This window comes from Carassius auratus, chromosome 25, assembly GCF_003368295.1.
Source record: "Carassius auratus strain Wakin chromosome 25, ASM336829v1, whole genome shotgun sequence".
In the NCBI taxonomy this organism is placed as follows: domain Eukaryota; kingdom Metazoa; phylum Chordata; class Actinopteri; order Cypriniformes; family Cyprinidae; genus Carassius; species Carassius auratus.
Genome location: NC_039267.1, coordinates 23,152,155 through 23,167,067, shown reverse-complemented (window position 1 = coordinate 23,167,067; position 14,913 = coordinate 23,152,155). Strand labels below are relative to the sequence as shown.

At 42.6% G+C, this 14,913-nt stretch overlaps 1 protein-coding gene across 3 annotated transcripts in view; it reads left to right on the top strand.

Moving 5' to 3' along the window:
- The first annotated feature begins 278 nt into the window (after positions 1 to 278).
- Positions 279 to 14,913, top strand: part of zgc:113516 (ETNK_euk domain-containing protein) — an 84,365-nt gene continuing 69,730 nt past the window's right edge. The window contains exon 1 of one of the 3 annotated variants that reach the window (XM_026203184.1): positions 279 to 543. In XM_026203184.1, coding sequence (XP_026058969.1) covers positions 397 to 543 — 147 coding nt within the window. In that variant the 5' untranslated portion in view covers positions 279 to 396. The remainder of the gene's footprint in view (positions 544 to 14,913) is intronic. The other 2 variants (XM_026203186.1, XM_026203185.1) reach the window with 2 other exon arrangements.

The following is a 14,913-nucleotide window of genomic DNA, read 5'->3' as shown; positions in this document are numbered from 1 at the left end:
CATTATTAATTATTATACTATTCATCGCCCCTTAAGGTAGGTAGGTAGATAGATAGATAGATAGATAGATAGATAGATAGATAGATAGATAGATAGATAGATAGATAGATAGATAGATAGATAGATAGATAGATAGATAAAATATTTGCTTCTTCATTTGAAACTAGGGTTAATATGTAAACACTTCACTAGCTAACCAATGAAGATGCCCAAAATAACAATGCACTTTGATAAACCCTCACATTTGCTGAGTCACTGAATACATAGGGTGGTCCTGCAAGCCTGGACCAAGAGTCCACCTCCGATCATTACACTGACAAGCCCTAAACCAAAGTGTCCTTTACTGTCATTTAACTTATTTGAATTAACCTGAGCTTTAAATTTAATTTAAAAAAAATGGAAATGAAAAGGTATCCAAATGATGGGTGCTGTGAGAGATTACATTTAGATGTCTGTGTTGATCAGCACACCCCACGGCAAGGAATATTAGAACTTCTTATGAAACTGAGGCCAGAGTGGAAACCAGAAGATATTCATATTAAGGCAAGTTCGTCATTAAATTTAAATACATTTTATCTTTTAAAATATGTAAGAGCATGATTTTAGAAGACTTAGTTTTGTATTTTATGTATAAGACCCAAAATGACTGGAAGACTATGTGTTTTATTTATGTATTTATTATTTCTTTTGAATAAGAAAATAAAAGATGCTCTGTTGACCAGACAGAATAATGAATTTACATTCATACAATGACGCTTTTATCCAAACTGATTTGACTTGACTTTGCTTTCAAAGTATAAATGCATGTATGATCAGCTATACATTCTCTGAGAATCATGGTGTTGCTACTCTTATGTTCCATTTGATCTACAGAAATTGAACTAGTTCAAATTGAATTAGTTTGACACTGTTGTGCTATATAAAGTGCTATATAACATTTAGATAAATCACTTTAATAAGCCTCAAAAACATTATTTGTTAAGTTATCAAGAAGTTATCTTTTGCAGTTCTTTATTGCCATGTGCACAGAGAAACAAGTTCCTTGCGTAATGTAAATAAGAAATGTACAGAGTAATTCTTGCAAAAGTTAAAATATAGCCACGAATTCCAGTTACAGGGTCCAAACAGATCATAGTCCAAAATGACCACAGTTTTTTTACTGGTAAAAAGTTCATTCTCCTAGGGCATTTAAAACATTTTAGTGGTTGGAAATGAACTCTATATGCTGCACATCAGTTACAGGCTTTGTATTGTAACTATGTTTGCTTGTATGGTCCCTGTTAAATAAACTTTAAATAAAATAAAATATAACATAAATATAACATACGCACTAAAATATAAATAAATAAAGGGTAAAAATATTTAATTACCTTGCAGGACATGAAAGCCAATCAGAGCAGCTGACAAATGTGAGTGAATGAGGGATATAATTATTTTAAATGAATGGAGAGTATAGTTACGTCTTCCGCAGTCCTAATAGAATGTATACTGTCATGAGTTCGGTCCATTGAATTCACTCACCACTAGTTGTCAGCCATCACCACTATGACACTACTCATGAGCTGCTACAGTACATCTCTCCTTGGACTGCATTTCCCAGAACCCATTGTACTACATTGATTATGAACTCACCTGCAGCCAATCACACACACACATACATTATATCAAAATCAGTCATAGACCACCATTCAGGTGTGAGTATTGTTTTGTGTTTATCAGTGATGGCGAGATGAAGCCTCATGAAGCGTTAAGCTTTTCAGCGAAGTGGTTCACAAAAGGGTTCATTTCTGAAGGCTTCATTTCCTCACAATACCATCTGGTGGCCAAAAAGTGTAAAACAAGATATGTAACAGAGAGAGCTGGATGGTCCAGGGGTCAGAATGTACAAGCCCTGCCATATGGTTTATTCCACTCATGAACTCAGAGAGCTGATTTCACTAAAGAAGGAACCAAGTCATTCCTTTTAAGTCACAAGCAAGTCTTAAAACTCATTTAAGCCCACCAGCAACTATAGTTGCTGCAGTTTATAGTTGTCATTTTCCATTTGTACATTTTTTTCTAGATGTTATTCAAGCTTTATTTCTCAATGACATGCAAGCAAACAACCAAATAAAGGATTTCAAGAGAAAAAAAAAAATGTATTCACTTCCTTTCTGTCACATGAGGCTGTCAAGGTCCTACCCCACTTCCAGGAAGCATGGTGAAGGCAAACCCTCCTAAAGAAATATCATTTTCAAGTTACTAAAAAGTATTTTCAGTTTAGTATTTTAGACATTTCAGTATGTCTTGTAAGGGGCAAAATATTGAGAACCCTTTATCCAGTTTGGATGCATTTCATCCTAATTGGTCAAGGACCCTAATACATTCTATGACTAGTAGCTTATTATTGTTGAAATTGAGACAAGTAATGAGTTTATATTTACATTATTATATTAAATCACCTATTACAGTCAGCCATTTAAAACTATGGGCCAAAAAAGACATAATTGAACAAACGACATCCCATAGAGCATGTTTAGTCCAATGAAGCAATAACGTTATAATATAGATGATAATTCCTTTGTTTATGTTTCAGTTTATCAAGGGAAAGTATTGTTTTGTACGTTAAATAACTCAGGCTTAGAAACTGCATCTTGGTAGTAAAAAAAATACTTTTTTTTGTGTACAGTGAAAGATAGGCGGAAGATTGTTTATTTGAATTCTGGTGCTCTTTTCTTTCTTTATTAAAAAAAAAGATATATCTGTGAGTGTGTTTTATGTTGAATGTGCTTGTATCTGCATGATTACCATCTGTTTGAGTGCAAATCAGCACGCTATTACTGTGTAATCATGGCTATCAATGTGAACGTCTTGGTTACATATGGTAACCCACATTCCCTGAAGGAGGGAATGGAGACGCCACGTCGGTGACCAACGAATATGGGATATCACTTCGATAGACCAATCTACTTCGAGTGTAAACTAAATGAGCCAATACACTTTGGCATGCAGTTATTTCATCCAGCTGGCGCTGATCACTGCGTGAGTATAAGAAGGCAGCAGGTGCATTGCATACCAGGTTTTCGCTGAGGAACCGAGCCGGGGACCCAGCAGCTCAGCGGCGGTACAGCAACCATGGCGATGGGACATGGCGTCTCCGTTCCCTCCTTCAGGGAACGAGGGTTACCATAGGTAACCGAGACGTTCCCTTTTAGTTGGTCACTCTCGACGCCACGTCGGTGACCGCCGAATATGGGATCCCTATCAAAGCGCCATGGGTGCTGCCCCTTCCAGTGCCCTGTGCGAGCTGCCTGTGCCCCTATTAGGTGTAGGCCTGGGCTCAGAACAAGTAGCTCCATTTACCATTGTCAAAGCACCACCTCACTGGGTGAGATTGGATAACACAGGGAAAACGTACCCGTTCCGCTTGGAACCGGGACACTGCGAAAGCCCATCCTTCCCGATAGAGGTCTCGGAGGCAAATACACATATAACATCTGTTTAGGAGTATACGGAGAAATTTGAGGTGATTAAAAATACTCTTGGAAAGGCAGGGGTCGCCCAGCCTGCAGCTCTACAAATATCTGTCAGCGAGGCACCACGAGCCAGCACCCAGGAGGATGCAATACTTCTAGTTGAGTGAGCTCGCAACCTGAATGGGCAGGGCACACCCTGAGCCTGAAAAGCCAAGGTTATGGCATCCACAATGAGCACCACTAAATGAATAGTTTCCACTTCAAGGCGTAAGCGTGTCTCGTAGACAGTGCTCTTGTCGAAGTGATGCTGTTCACTACCTCTTGGGGAAGGTGACCTAGAACCTCCGCGTCCCATCCAGGGACCAGGCATGGAGTTTCCAAAGATCTGGACGTGGGTGCCAATCGGTGCCCCTTCTCTGAGTCAGTAAATCCCTCCTCAGAGGAATCGGCCAAGGAGGGGCTGTTGAGAGGAGCACTAGTTCGGGGAACCAGGTCTGGGTAGGCCAACACGGTGCTACTAGCAAGACTTGCTCCTCGTCTTCCTGGACTTTGCACAGTGTGTGTGCGAGAAGGCTCACTGGGAGAAACACAGTGAGAGGTCTCTGGAGAAGCTACCTGAGCAGCTCAGAACCGTCTCCAAATCAGCTGGACCATCAAGGGATGGAGTCGCCATTCTCCCGGGAGCATTGCTCGAGACAGCTCATTGGCTGTACAATTAAGCAGGCCTAGAATGTGAATGGCACGAAGTGACCTCAGAACCTTCTGACTCCAAAGGAGAAGGTGGCAAACAAATTGCGTCATGCGTTCCTCTGTGAGGCGTGCTGTCTGTTCGACCGAACCCAACTCCATACCAAGAAAAGAGATCCTCTGCCTCGGCAAGAGTTTGTTCTTTTCCCAGTCAACCCGAAGGCCCAACAGGCTCAGAGCTCAGGCTCAGTGCCGGAGCATCAAATCCCTGTGCTCGCTCAAATGATCCCGAGATTGTGCTAGTATCAGCCAATCGTCTAGATAGTTGAGAATGTGAACACCCTGCCCTCTGAGGCAAACAAGAGCTGTCTCCGTGACTTTTGTGAAGACAAGGGGAGACAGGGACAGCCCAAAGGGCAGGACCTTGTACTGATATGCCCGTCCTTCGAACGCAAACGCAGAAAAGGTCTGTGGCGCGGAAGGATGGATACATGAAAGTACACGTCCTTCAGGTCGAACGCTGCAAACCAATATTGGGGACGGATGCACCTGAAAATGCATTTCTGTGTCAACATTTTGAACGGTAGCCAGTGAAGGGCCCGATTCAAAACTCATAGATCCAAGATTGGTTGTAACCCACCGCCTTTCTTGGGTACAATGAAGTAAGGACTGTAAAACCCTGTCCTCATATCCGCTGGAGGGACCAGCTCTATCGTGTCCTTTGCCAGTAGGAGGAGGATGAGTGAGGTCCGGTGCTTGGCCGTCCGCAACTCTCCGTGCCCTCCTGGGACCCAGAGAGGGAGAAAACTGCTCTCCTCCAGGGGAGGGAGAGGTGCCTTCCCCATCCCCCAGAAAGCAGCTACCCCTCTCCGGGTCACCCGTCCCGGGGCCTCTTGCAGGTGCAGGGGGCTGCCCTCGGCAACGAGCAGCTGGGGCACTGCGGCTGACGGGCGGGTGGAGGCAGCAGCTGCCTCTGGGACACAGGGGCATTGAGAAACCGGACCTTGTCGGTGTCCCTCATGTCTGCCAGAACCAGCCAGAGATGGAGCTCCTGGACCACCAATGTGGACATCGCACAACCCAGGTGACTTTTGTCGCTCTGAGAGCTCTTTTAGAGAAACTTGCTCTTTAGGAAATGCTCTTTTAGTGCTGAGGCGCACAGGGGAATTGGCTGCTTGCAACACGACAGGGGTAGTGCAACTTGAAGTGTGCAATCCACTCGACACAGGAACGACCGCCGCTGAAGCACCGTCTCGCAAACACACAAAGCTTCAGAGAGCATGCTGAACTCGTAGTTCACAGCGGACACAGTTGAGCAAAGCGATACTAACACTCGGCTCCGAAGCGAAAAGCTGTCATGCATTGCACCTGCTGCCTTCTTATACTCATGCAGTCATCAGCGGCAGCTGGATGCAATAATTGCATGCCAATGTGCATTGGCTCATTTAGTTTACACTCGAAGTAGATTGGTCTATCGAAGCGATATCCAATATTCGTCGGTCACCGACGTGGCGTCGAGAGTGACTGACTGAAAGGGAATGCCATTTATATCAAAAGAGTGTGATTGGCCATCATCATGTGATAATTGATCAGAATTCATTGTAAATTATGCATCTCTAGCAATCTCAGGATTTACTGTAACTGGCATACAAAGTTAAATCTTTTTTATTTTTCTCATTTATTTACTCAAATTATTCTTATTGTATATTTCTAGTTCTCAAATAAATAATTTTTATGATGTCTAAGTTTCTGTCTATTGTTTTATAATTGGAAAAATATGTAGAGGTATGTTTAATGGCTAAAATAGTTTGTATATAGTTGGTAAATATTTGTTTTTAAATTTGGTGAGAATGGGGGGGGGGGGGGGGGGCTAGATATAGTCTCAGAAAAAGATTCTGAGACTTATGATTTAACATAGAAATTTATGAGACACATGACCCCTTTCAACCCCTTACTATTCTAGATTGCTCCAGGACTGATTCCATGTATTTTAATATAAAATAAAATAAAATATTCAGTGTGGTAAAAAAAAAATTCAAGGCACTTCAGTGTCTATAACTTTTAATATTTTTGAGCATTAACCACTCTGGTTGATAAAGAATACAGCACAAAGAGTCTTCATTCCAAAGACAGAAAAATTATGTGTGTAACACAATGAAGTAAGGACCTGTTAAAATTAGGAAGGTAGTTAAGTTAGGTTTAGGTAAAATTAAGTTAGGTAGGGCACTTTCAGCTTTGAGTCCCATAATGGGGGGTGCTGGCTAACAGGTTAACACAATTCTAAGAATGAAAATACCTGCATGTTCAATAATAAGCAAATAAATAAACAAACAATCATGGGTGAAGCCTACAAATGATAGCATCATATAACAAACTCCTGAAGATATTAGATATTAGACTTCCTGTCTCCAATTTTTCCTCATAAATTCTTTGCCATGCCAGAGTCATGTCATAAATCCACAGTATTTCCTTTTTTTCTTTCTTTTCTTTTTAAACTCTGAATAGCTCACTTCCAATTTGGCGGAGCCTATGACATGCAGAGCAAAAATTGTTTAGCTCAGTGAAATTGTGTCATATGTAAACGTGCAACTATGTATAAGATATGCAGAAAGATTTCTGACTGCATTCCTGGGGGCTGTCACATTTCTGTGCAGATAAATGCCATCAGAGACACAAGTGAAGTCCAACAGTCTTTACTTAATCCACATATTTTAAATCCTCACAAAGGAAAGCAGGTGCACACTTAACATTGCAGAGATTCAACTAAATAGAAATAGACAGCAGCTTAAATAAACATGCAAAATGAGGATAATTGACAAGAAACAGGTGAACTAATTCAAGTAATCAAGGGCAAACTCAGGAAACTAGGTAAATGGAACTTGCCAAAGATAACAGAAAGGGGTCCAACTGAGGAGGGAGGGCAGGGACTCTGGAGGAAGATGTTGAGCAGACAAAAGCCAGGGATAACAAGAAGGTGGTGACAGGAAGAACCATGGTGGAGAAGACAGAGGAAGGATCCAGGGAGAAGACAGGCAGGACCCATACTACAGTAATGAATGTGGCCCATGGTGGAGCCAATGGTTTGATGAGCCAAGGGTAAAGTCCTCAACAGAGGTCGGAAGTGGAGACCAAGGATCCTCTGACCTCGATGGAGCTGGAGACTGACAGTCCCGCAGTGACTCCAAACCACAGATGAAAAGCAGGATGAGCTGAGGGAATGGTAAGATGTGCGGACAGCTTGGCAGAGGATAAAAGAGCCATAATGGGGCAAACTGACGATGATGAAGGATGAATAAGTGGAGCCATATCAGCATACAAATCAAAAACCTCTAAGTCCAGTGACAGCTCATCCCCAGTGGTAGTGCAGTGGGCAGGGCTTTTCTCCATGCCCCTTGTTCTCCACTGTTACTTCCACTGTGTGTGAATTCCCCTGCTCTCGCACCTGGTCAGATGTTACATGAGGCTCTGGATCCAATTCTCATCAGCACCCACTTCACAAATTATACGAAGCACCCTTGAGGACCTTCACTGAACAGCTTTGCCTTAACAGTCAGTCCAGCAATGTAGAAAGAGCAGAGGCAGCTGTCCAGGTAATGGGTTAAGTTGGAAGTGTAAACAAAGTGCAGGTAAGATTAGTTCTGCGATGTAAACAGCTTCAGTTATTATAATGGAAAACTTTACATGTGCAGAACTCCCACTGAAAGTCATTGACTACTTCAGTGATATGAAATATTCTTAGCTTGCTTTCTGTAGGAACCTTATTTTTAATTTGAATAACAGTTTTGCTTTTCACACTGCTAAGATAATTAATCAAGTCATGATTAAAAAACAAAAAAGTTTTTGTACAACCGCAGCTGCAGTCATCTCTACAAAATTATGAAAAATCCCCACTGTATTTGAAGGATACAACTTGAAAAAAAAGGTAATTTGCATGTTTTCTTTTTAAAATAGGGTACTTTGTCAGTGATGCGCCGAGTCAGACAATTCTATTTACATAAGATATGGGCTAAAAATAACTAAAATATGTTCACCTTATCAGCAAAACTGCATAAATTTAATTTAATTTGAATTGTTTAAAACAAGTGAAATACTATTGGGCCAATGGAAAAGAATGAGACCAATTTCATTCTAAAATAATTATCTGAGATTTTAAACAGTTTGTTTTTTAGGGATTTTTATTTTTATATATTTATGCTAAAACATAACAAGGATACTGTATAATTTTAGCAATAAAAATTGTTTATGGCACAAATAGCATTCATAGTCCATATCTCATATTTCCTGAAAGGGTTAGTTCGCCCAAAAATGAAAATTATGTCATTAATAACTCACCCTTATGCTGTTCCAAACATGTAAGGCCTCCTTTTATCTTCGGAACACAGTTTAAGATATTTTAGATTTAGTCCGAGAGCTCTCAGTCCCTCCATTGAAGCTCTGTGTACGGTATACTGTCCATGTCCAGAAAGGTAAGAAAAACATCATCAAAGTAGTCCATGTGACATCAGAGGGTCCGTTGGAATTTTTTGAAGCATCGAAAATACATTTTGGTCCAAAAATAGCAAGAACAACGACTTTATTCAGCATTGTCTTCTCTTCCGTGTCTGTGTGAGAGAGAGTTCAAATCAAAGCAGCTGGATTTCCGGTTCGCAAACGAATAATTCATTTCACCTAATCGAACTGAATCGTTTTAAACGGTTCGCATCTCTTATACGCATTAATCCACAAATGACTTAAGCTGTGAACTTTTTTAATGTGGTTGACACTCCCTCTGAGTTCAAACAAACCAATATCCCGGAGTAATTCACGTACTCAAACAGTAGATTGACTGAACTGCTGTGATGAACACCGAGCCAGATAACGAACAATAGACTGACTCGTTCACGAGTGAAGAACCGTCTCTGTCAGACGCGTCCGATTCGTGAACCGAGGAGCTGATGATACTGCGCATGTGTGATTCAGCGTGAAGCAGACCGACACACCGAGCGTCTGAACTGAACTGATTCTTTTGGTGATTGATTCTGAACTGATTCTGTGCTAGTGTTATGGGTACGGGTAAACCGAAGGCTTGAATCAAGGGCAATCATCGCAAATGACGCCATTACGTCGAGCGCAAAAGAACTGGTGAACCGTTTTCTTCAACCGGTTTATTGAATCGAACTGTCCGAAAGAACTACTGGTGATCCGAACACCGATGCAACCGGTTCTTCACTCGTGAACGAGTCAGTCTATTGTTCATTATCTGGCTCGGCTCGGTGTTCATCACAGCAGTTCAGTCAGTGTACTGTTTGAGTACATGAATTACTCCGGGGTATTGGTTTGTTTGAACTCAGAGGGAGTGTCAGCCACATTAAAAAAGTTCACAGCTTAAGTCATAAACTCATAGACTAGAACACTTTGTTGGCATTAATGGAAGTGGAATAGCATGATTTTAATCCTGAAGTGTTTTAGCATGGTTTAAATCCTACTTAATGTCCGGCATCAACTCGTAGCAGTGAGTGAAGGAGTATCATATCGATCACAAGTGCAGTATGGAGTATCTCAAGGCTCAGCACTAGGGCCGTTACTCTTCACACTTTCCATGTTACCCTTGGAAGATATCATCAGGAAACATGATGTTAGCATTCTCTGTTATGATGATGATACTCAGCTCTATATTTATCCATAGCCCGGTGAAACATACCAATTAGAAGAAGTAACAGAATGCAAAGTCGATGTAAAAAACTGGATGATGAGTAATTTCTTACTGATAAATTCTGAAAATAACTGAGAAAATAACCTAAAAACTCTGCATATAATAACTTAGAACACTGTCTAAGACTTGATGGTTGCTCTGTCAATTCTTCGTCATCTGTTAGGAACCTAGGTGTGCTATTTGATAACAATGGCCCAGGATCACCACAAACCTTAAACCAGGGAACACCTCCTTTCTGCAGCTGTAAATTCCAGAGACTTTTGTCTCCAAAACCAATAGACTGAAATTAACCCACTTGTGGTTTAATACAAACAACTCTCAAAAATTGTTTCCAATAAGCTGAATTGATTACCAGTATTTACCTCACATATATCTTAAGTATCATGTATGTTTTATTTAACCTGTGGAATTCTTTCTGTGTGTTTAACTTTCATTCCAGCCTATTCATAGGGTTTTCTACCTCAGTTATAGGAACTAATCACCAGAAGTTGCCTCATACATGTGTATTCCCTGTATTATGCATGCTTTATATTACTCAAGTAAATTTTGTGTGTTAAACACTTATCACAGCTAAATCCTTATTTACTTCAACCTCAACTATGGGAAGTATATGTATTTTGGTTCCTACTTGATGGGTAAATGATTTCTAGAAATTTGATATAAAGTAGATGTGTGTAGGATGCACCATATTTAAACTATTAAGTTTGTTTAGTAAAGCATTTAACTAAATGTGGACATTATGCTAATTACATGCAAGAAACTGAACATAGCTGAACGGGGCATAGGTCCCGCCCAAGACAATATCTGATTGGATGTCACACTAGGAAGGACTGGTTAGCTGGACAACCTTATAACCCAATGACAAGCAGCTATGCTTTGCTTTTTCCCCTGCTTTTGCAGTGACTTTGCTCTTGCTTATGTCTTGTGCTGACCTTTCCATCATCCAGCGTTTATGCTTACATACTCTTCAAACCACCAAGAGATCACTCAAAACTCATCAACTCCTTCTTAATATCCTTCGTTGAACATCAAAGAAAACCCTCTCAGAGTCGCTCCAGACTCAAAGGAAACTCTGTTGCATAGCAACCCACAATCCAGGAAGTCTCGCGAATGAAGCACCACCCGGCAAAGCCAACCAACCCCGGGGCCTGACCAATTTGCTGCCCTAGGCAAGATTTTACCTGGCGCCCCTTGCATCACAGCCCATTTCACGCTGTCATTGTGTTCATGATTTAGCATATATATATATATATATATATATATATATATATATATATATATATATATATATATATATATATATATGTATATATATATATATATACATACTGTATATATATATATATATACATATATATACATATATATATATATATATATATATATATATATATATACACACACACACACACACACACACACACACACACACACACACACACACACACACACATTACAGCAGAACTGTTTCCAACACTCATAATAAATCATCATATTAGAATGATTTCTAAAGGATCATGTGATAGACTGGATGTCACATGTGACACTGAAGAATGGAGTAATGATGCTGAAAATTCAGCTTTGCATCACAGAAATAATTATAATTTAAAGTATAATAAATTGAAAACAAATTATTTTAAATTGTAATAATATATCACAATATTACATTTTTTCTGTATTTTTGATCAAATAAATGCAGGCTTGATGAGCAGAAGAAACTTCTTTCAAAAACATTAAAAATAGTTTCACTAGCTAGGACCACGCCACAAACCAGCTATGCAACTGGGGAAGAGTAGAAAGAGGATGAAGGGGTCAAGGGAATGGGATGATGGTCAGGTTGATCAGGGAATCTTGAATTGATGGCTCAGGGAGACTCAGGGTGGGGGTACCGTCTCTAGCGTATATTTAGGCCAGACAATGAGGACCCCCTGATACAACCTGATAGAAATATAATGTGGGATAAGGTTGGTTGAATGGATGAGAAAGGGAGGGAAGGGTGGGTTCTCGAGAACGAGACTAGCAGAGTGGTGTGAGGGGGCCCCGTATATATGGAGGATTGGAAGTCAGGTGATTGTTTGAGGCGTGGCCCTGCTCCCGAACTTTAGTTAACCTCACTTAAGCCCATTTCACTAGCTAGGACCACGCCACAAACCAGCTATGCAACTGGGGAAGAGTAGAAAGAGGATGAAGGGGTCGAGGGAATGGGATGATGGTCAGGTTGATCAGGGAATCTTGAAATGATGGCTCAGGGAGACTCAGGGTGGGGGTACCGTCTCTAGCGTATATTTAGGCCAGACAATGAGGACCCCCAAAGTTGGGAAGAGTTGAGATATGTGAGCTCAAGCCTGTTCGTACGGAGAGGATGCAAAGGCTGATTAGTTCAGGCGTTAGATGGTTAACATGGGTTTCTGTTTTTCGAAAGCCTTTAAATATGAATGTGTTGGAAAGAGAGAAGCTGGGCAATCGCAGCCAGTGGTTATTCGAAGGAATAGTTGATCCCTCAAGTAGGTTTAAATGCATGTGGGGATCTTAGGAAGGAATGAGAGTGAGATGTTAAGTTGAAGATATACAGTGGGTCAGTTGATGGGAAGGAAGCTTTGAGACAGTTCCGGCCGGAGAGGTATCGTGAAGATCATGCTTGGAGCAAGGCGATTAAGAATGGCTTCTTGGGAAGCCTATTTGGTCAGTGGTATGACCGGCGAGAGATGCATGATTTATTCCGGAGCCAAGTCTAACTTCTGGAATGGGAAACGAGACGAGAGTCGGTTTACGAGATTAAGGAGTCGTGGTATAGGAGTTGCTCGGAGGAGGAGTTTTTGTTGAGTAGATTAAGTTGGCCTGTGCATGAATTGCATAACTGCCAAACATAATCGTCCCTTGTTTATGTTTCCAATTTCTACTGCATCGTCTGAGCAGATGAGTAGAATTGGACTATTCAAACCCCCAAGGATGTTATATTATGACTATGGGACACATTTCATAATGCTGTGGAGACTGCTCTTGACTGTGAATTGTAGGAACTGAATTCCGGAGGCTGTTCAGAATCAACCGGGCAGCCACCATATAAACTGCTGAAGTCTACTTAGGTATTGCATCCGTATACAGCTCTTCTAGCTAGTGGCCTGTCGACTATGTCAGGTTCTTGATAGGAGTGCGGAGGCGCTTTGCAAGTCAGTCTGCTGGTATCGTAGGGTTATGAGGGCAGGAGTTTCTCACGTGGCTCCATCACGGAATGCACAGGTGTGGAGGCGCCTGTAGAAGAGAGGCGGCCCTGACAGTTGCTGAAGAAAGGATGATGGGATGAAAGGATGTCTTGAGTGGGGAAGGGGTGGAGGATGAGAGGGGATGGGGTAGGGAAGGTAGGGAAAGAGGAAGGGGGAAGAAGGGATGTTGGGATGAGAGGATAGGAGGGGAGGAGGTAGGGAAGGTAGGGAGAGAGGAAGGGTGGAAGAAGGGATGTTGGGATGAGAGGATAGGAGGGGGAGGAGGTAGGGAAGGTAGGGAGAGAGGAAGGGTGGAAGAAGGGATGCTGGGATGAGAGGATAGGAGGGGGAGGAGGTAGGGAAGGTAGGGAGAAAGGAAGGGTGGAAGAAGGGATGTTGGGATGAAAGGATGTTTGTGAGTGGGGTGTGTTGCAAGATGCAGGGAGGGGTTGAAATGGAAAGAGGTTTGGAAATGGAATTGGAGGTTGAAGGAGACCGGCTGGTCTGTGTGAGCAACAGTAAAGAACATGCAATGCTCAATAGGTCGCTTAAATCACAGGAAGCCCCACCTTCTGAATGAAAGAGCCAAACACTGCACGTCACTGGAGTTGCTATTAGAAGCTTCCTGGTTGCTATAGAAACAGTCAGCAGTCTTACACATGCACTTAGGACTGTGCGCTCTCACTGACTAACCTTAGCCTGAATAAGGTAACAATGCTGTTGTTAGGAGCATGTTCGTCCACTTGAGGCGCTGCTGAGGTGGTGCAGATGGCTGCGGGCCCCTCCCGCTGAGGTCTAGATGGAGCGGTTGTTAACTGTGTGATCGTTCACCTGAGGCTCTGCTGTGGTGGTGTTGCTGCTGTAGCGGAATTATCGTTTTATGTGAGGCGGTGCTGTTGAAGCTGTATGATCGTTTCGCCTGAAGCGCTGATGGCGGTGCTGTTGTAGCTGTATGATCGTTTCACCTAAGGCACTGCTGGCGGTGCTGTTGTAGCTGAACGATCGTTTCGCCTGAGGCGCTGGTGGCGGTGCTGTTGAAGTTGAATGATCGTTTCACCCGAGGCACTGCTGGCAGAGCTGTAGTTACTGTATGATAATTTCACCTGAGGCACTGCTGGCGGTGCTTTTGTAGCCGAATTATCATTCCTCCTGGAGCGCTGCTGAAGGTGCTGTTATAGCTGAATTATCATTTCACCTGAGGCGCTGCTGGTGGAGCTGTTGTAGCTGTATGATCTACCACCTGAGGCGCTGATGGCGGTGCTGTTGTAGCTGTATGATCGTTCCACCTGAGGCACTGATGGCGGTGCTGTTGTAGCTGTATGATCATTCCACCTGAGGCACTGATGGCGGTGCTGTTGTAGCTGTATGATCGTTCCACCTGAGGCACTGGTGGCGGTGCTGTTGTAGCTGTATGATCGTTCCACCTGAGGCACGGCTGACGGTGCTGCTGTAGCTGAATGATCGTTTCACCTGAGGCGCTGCTGGTGGTGCTGTTGTAGCTGTATAATCGTTCCACCTGAGGCACTGATGGCGGTGCTGTTGTAGCTGTATGATCGTTCCACCTGAGGCGCTGATGGCGGTGCTGTTGTAGCTGTATGATCGTTTCGCCTGAGGCGCTGATGGCGGTGCTGTTGTAGCTGTATAATCGTTCCACCTGAGGCGCTGATGGCGGTGCTGTTGTAGCTGTATGATCGTTTCGCCTGAGGCGCTGATGGCGGTGCTGTTGTAGCTGTATGATCGTTTCGCCTGAGGCGCTGATGGCGGTGCTGTTGTAGCTGTATGATCGTTTCGCCTGAGGCGTTGCTGGTGGTGCTGTTGTAGCTGTATAATCGTTCCACCTGAGGCGCTGATGGCGGTGCTGTTGTAGCTGTATGAT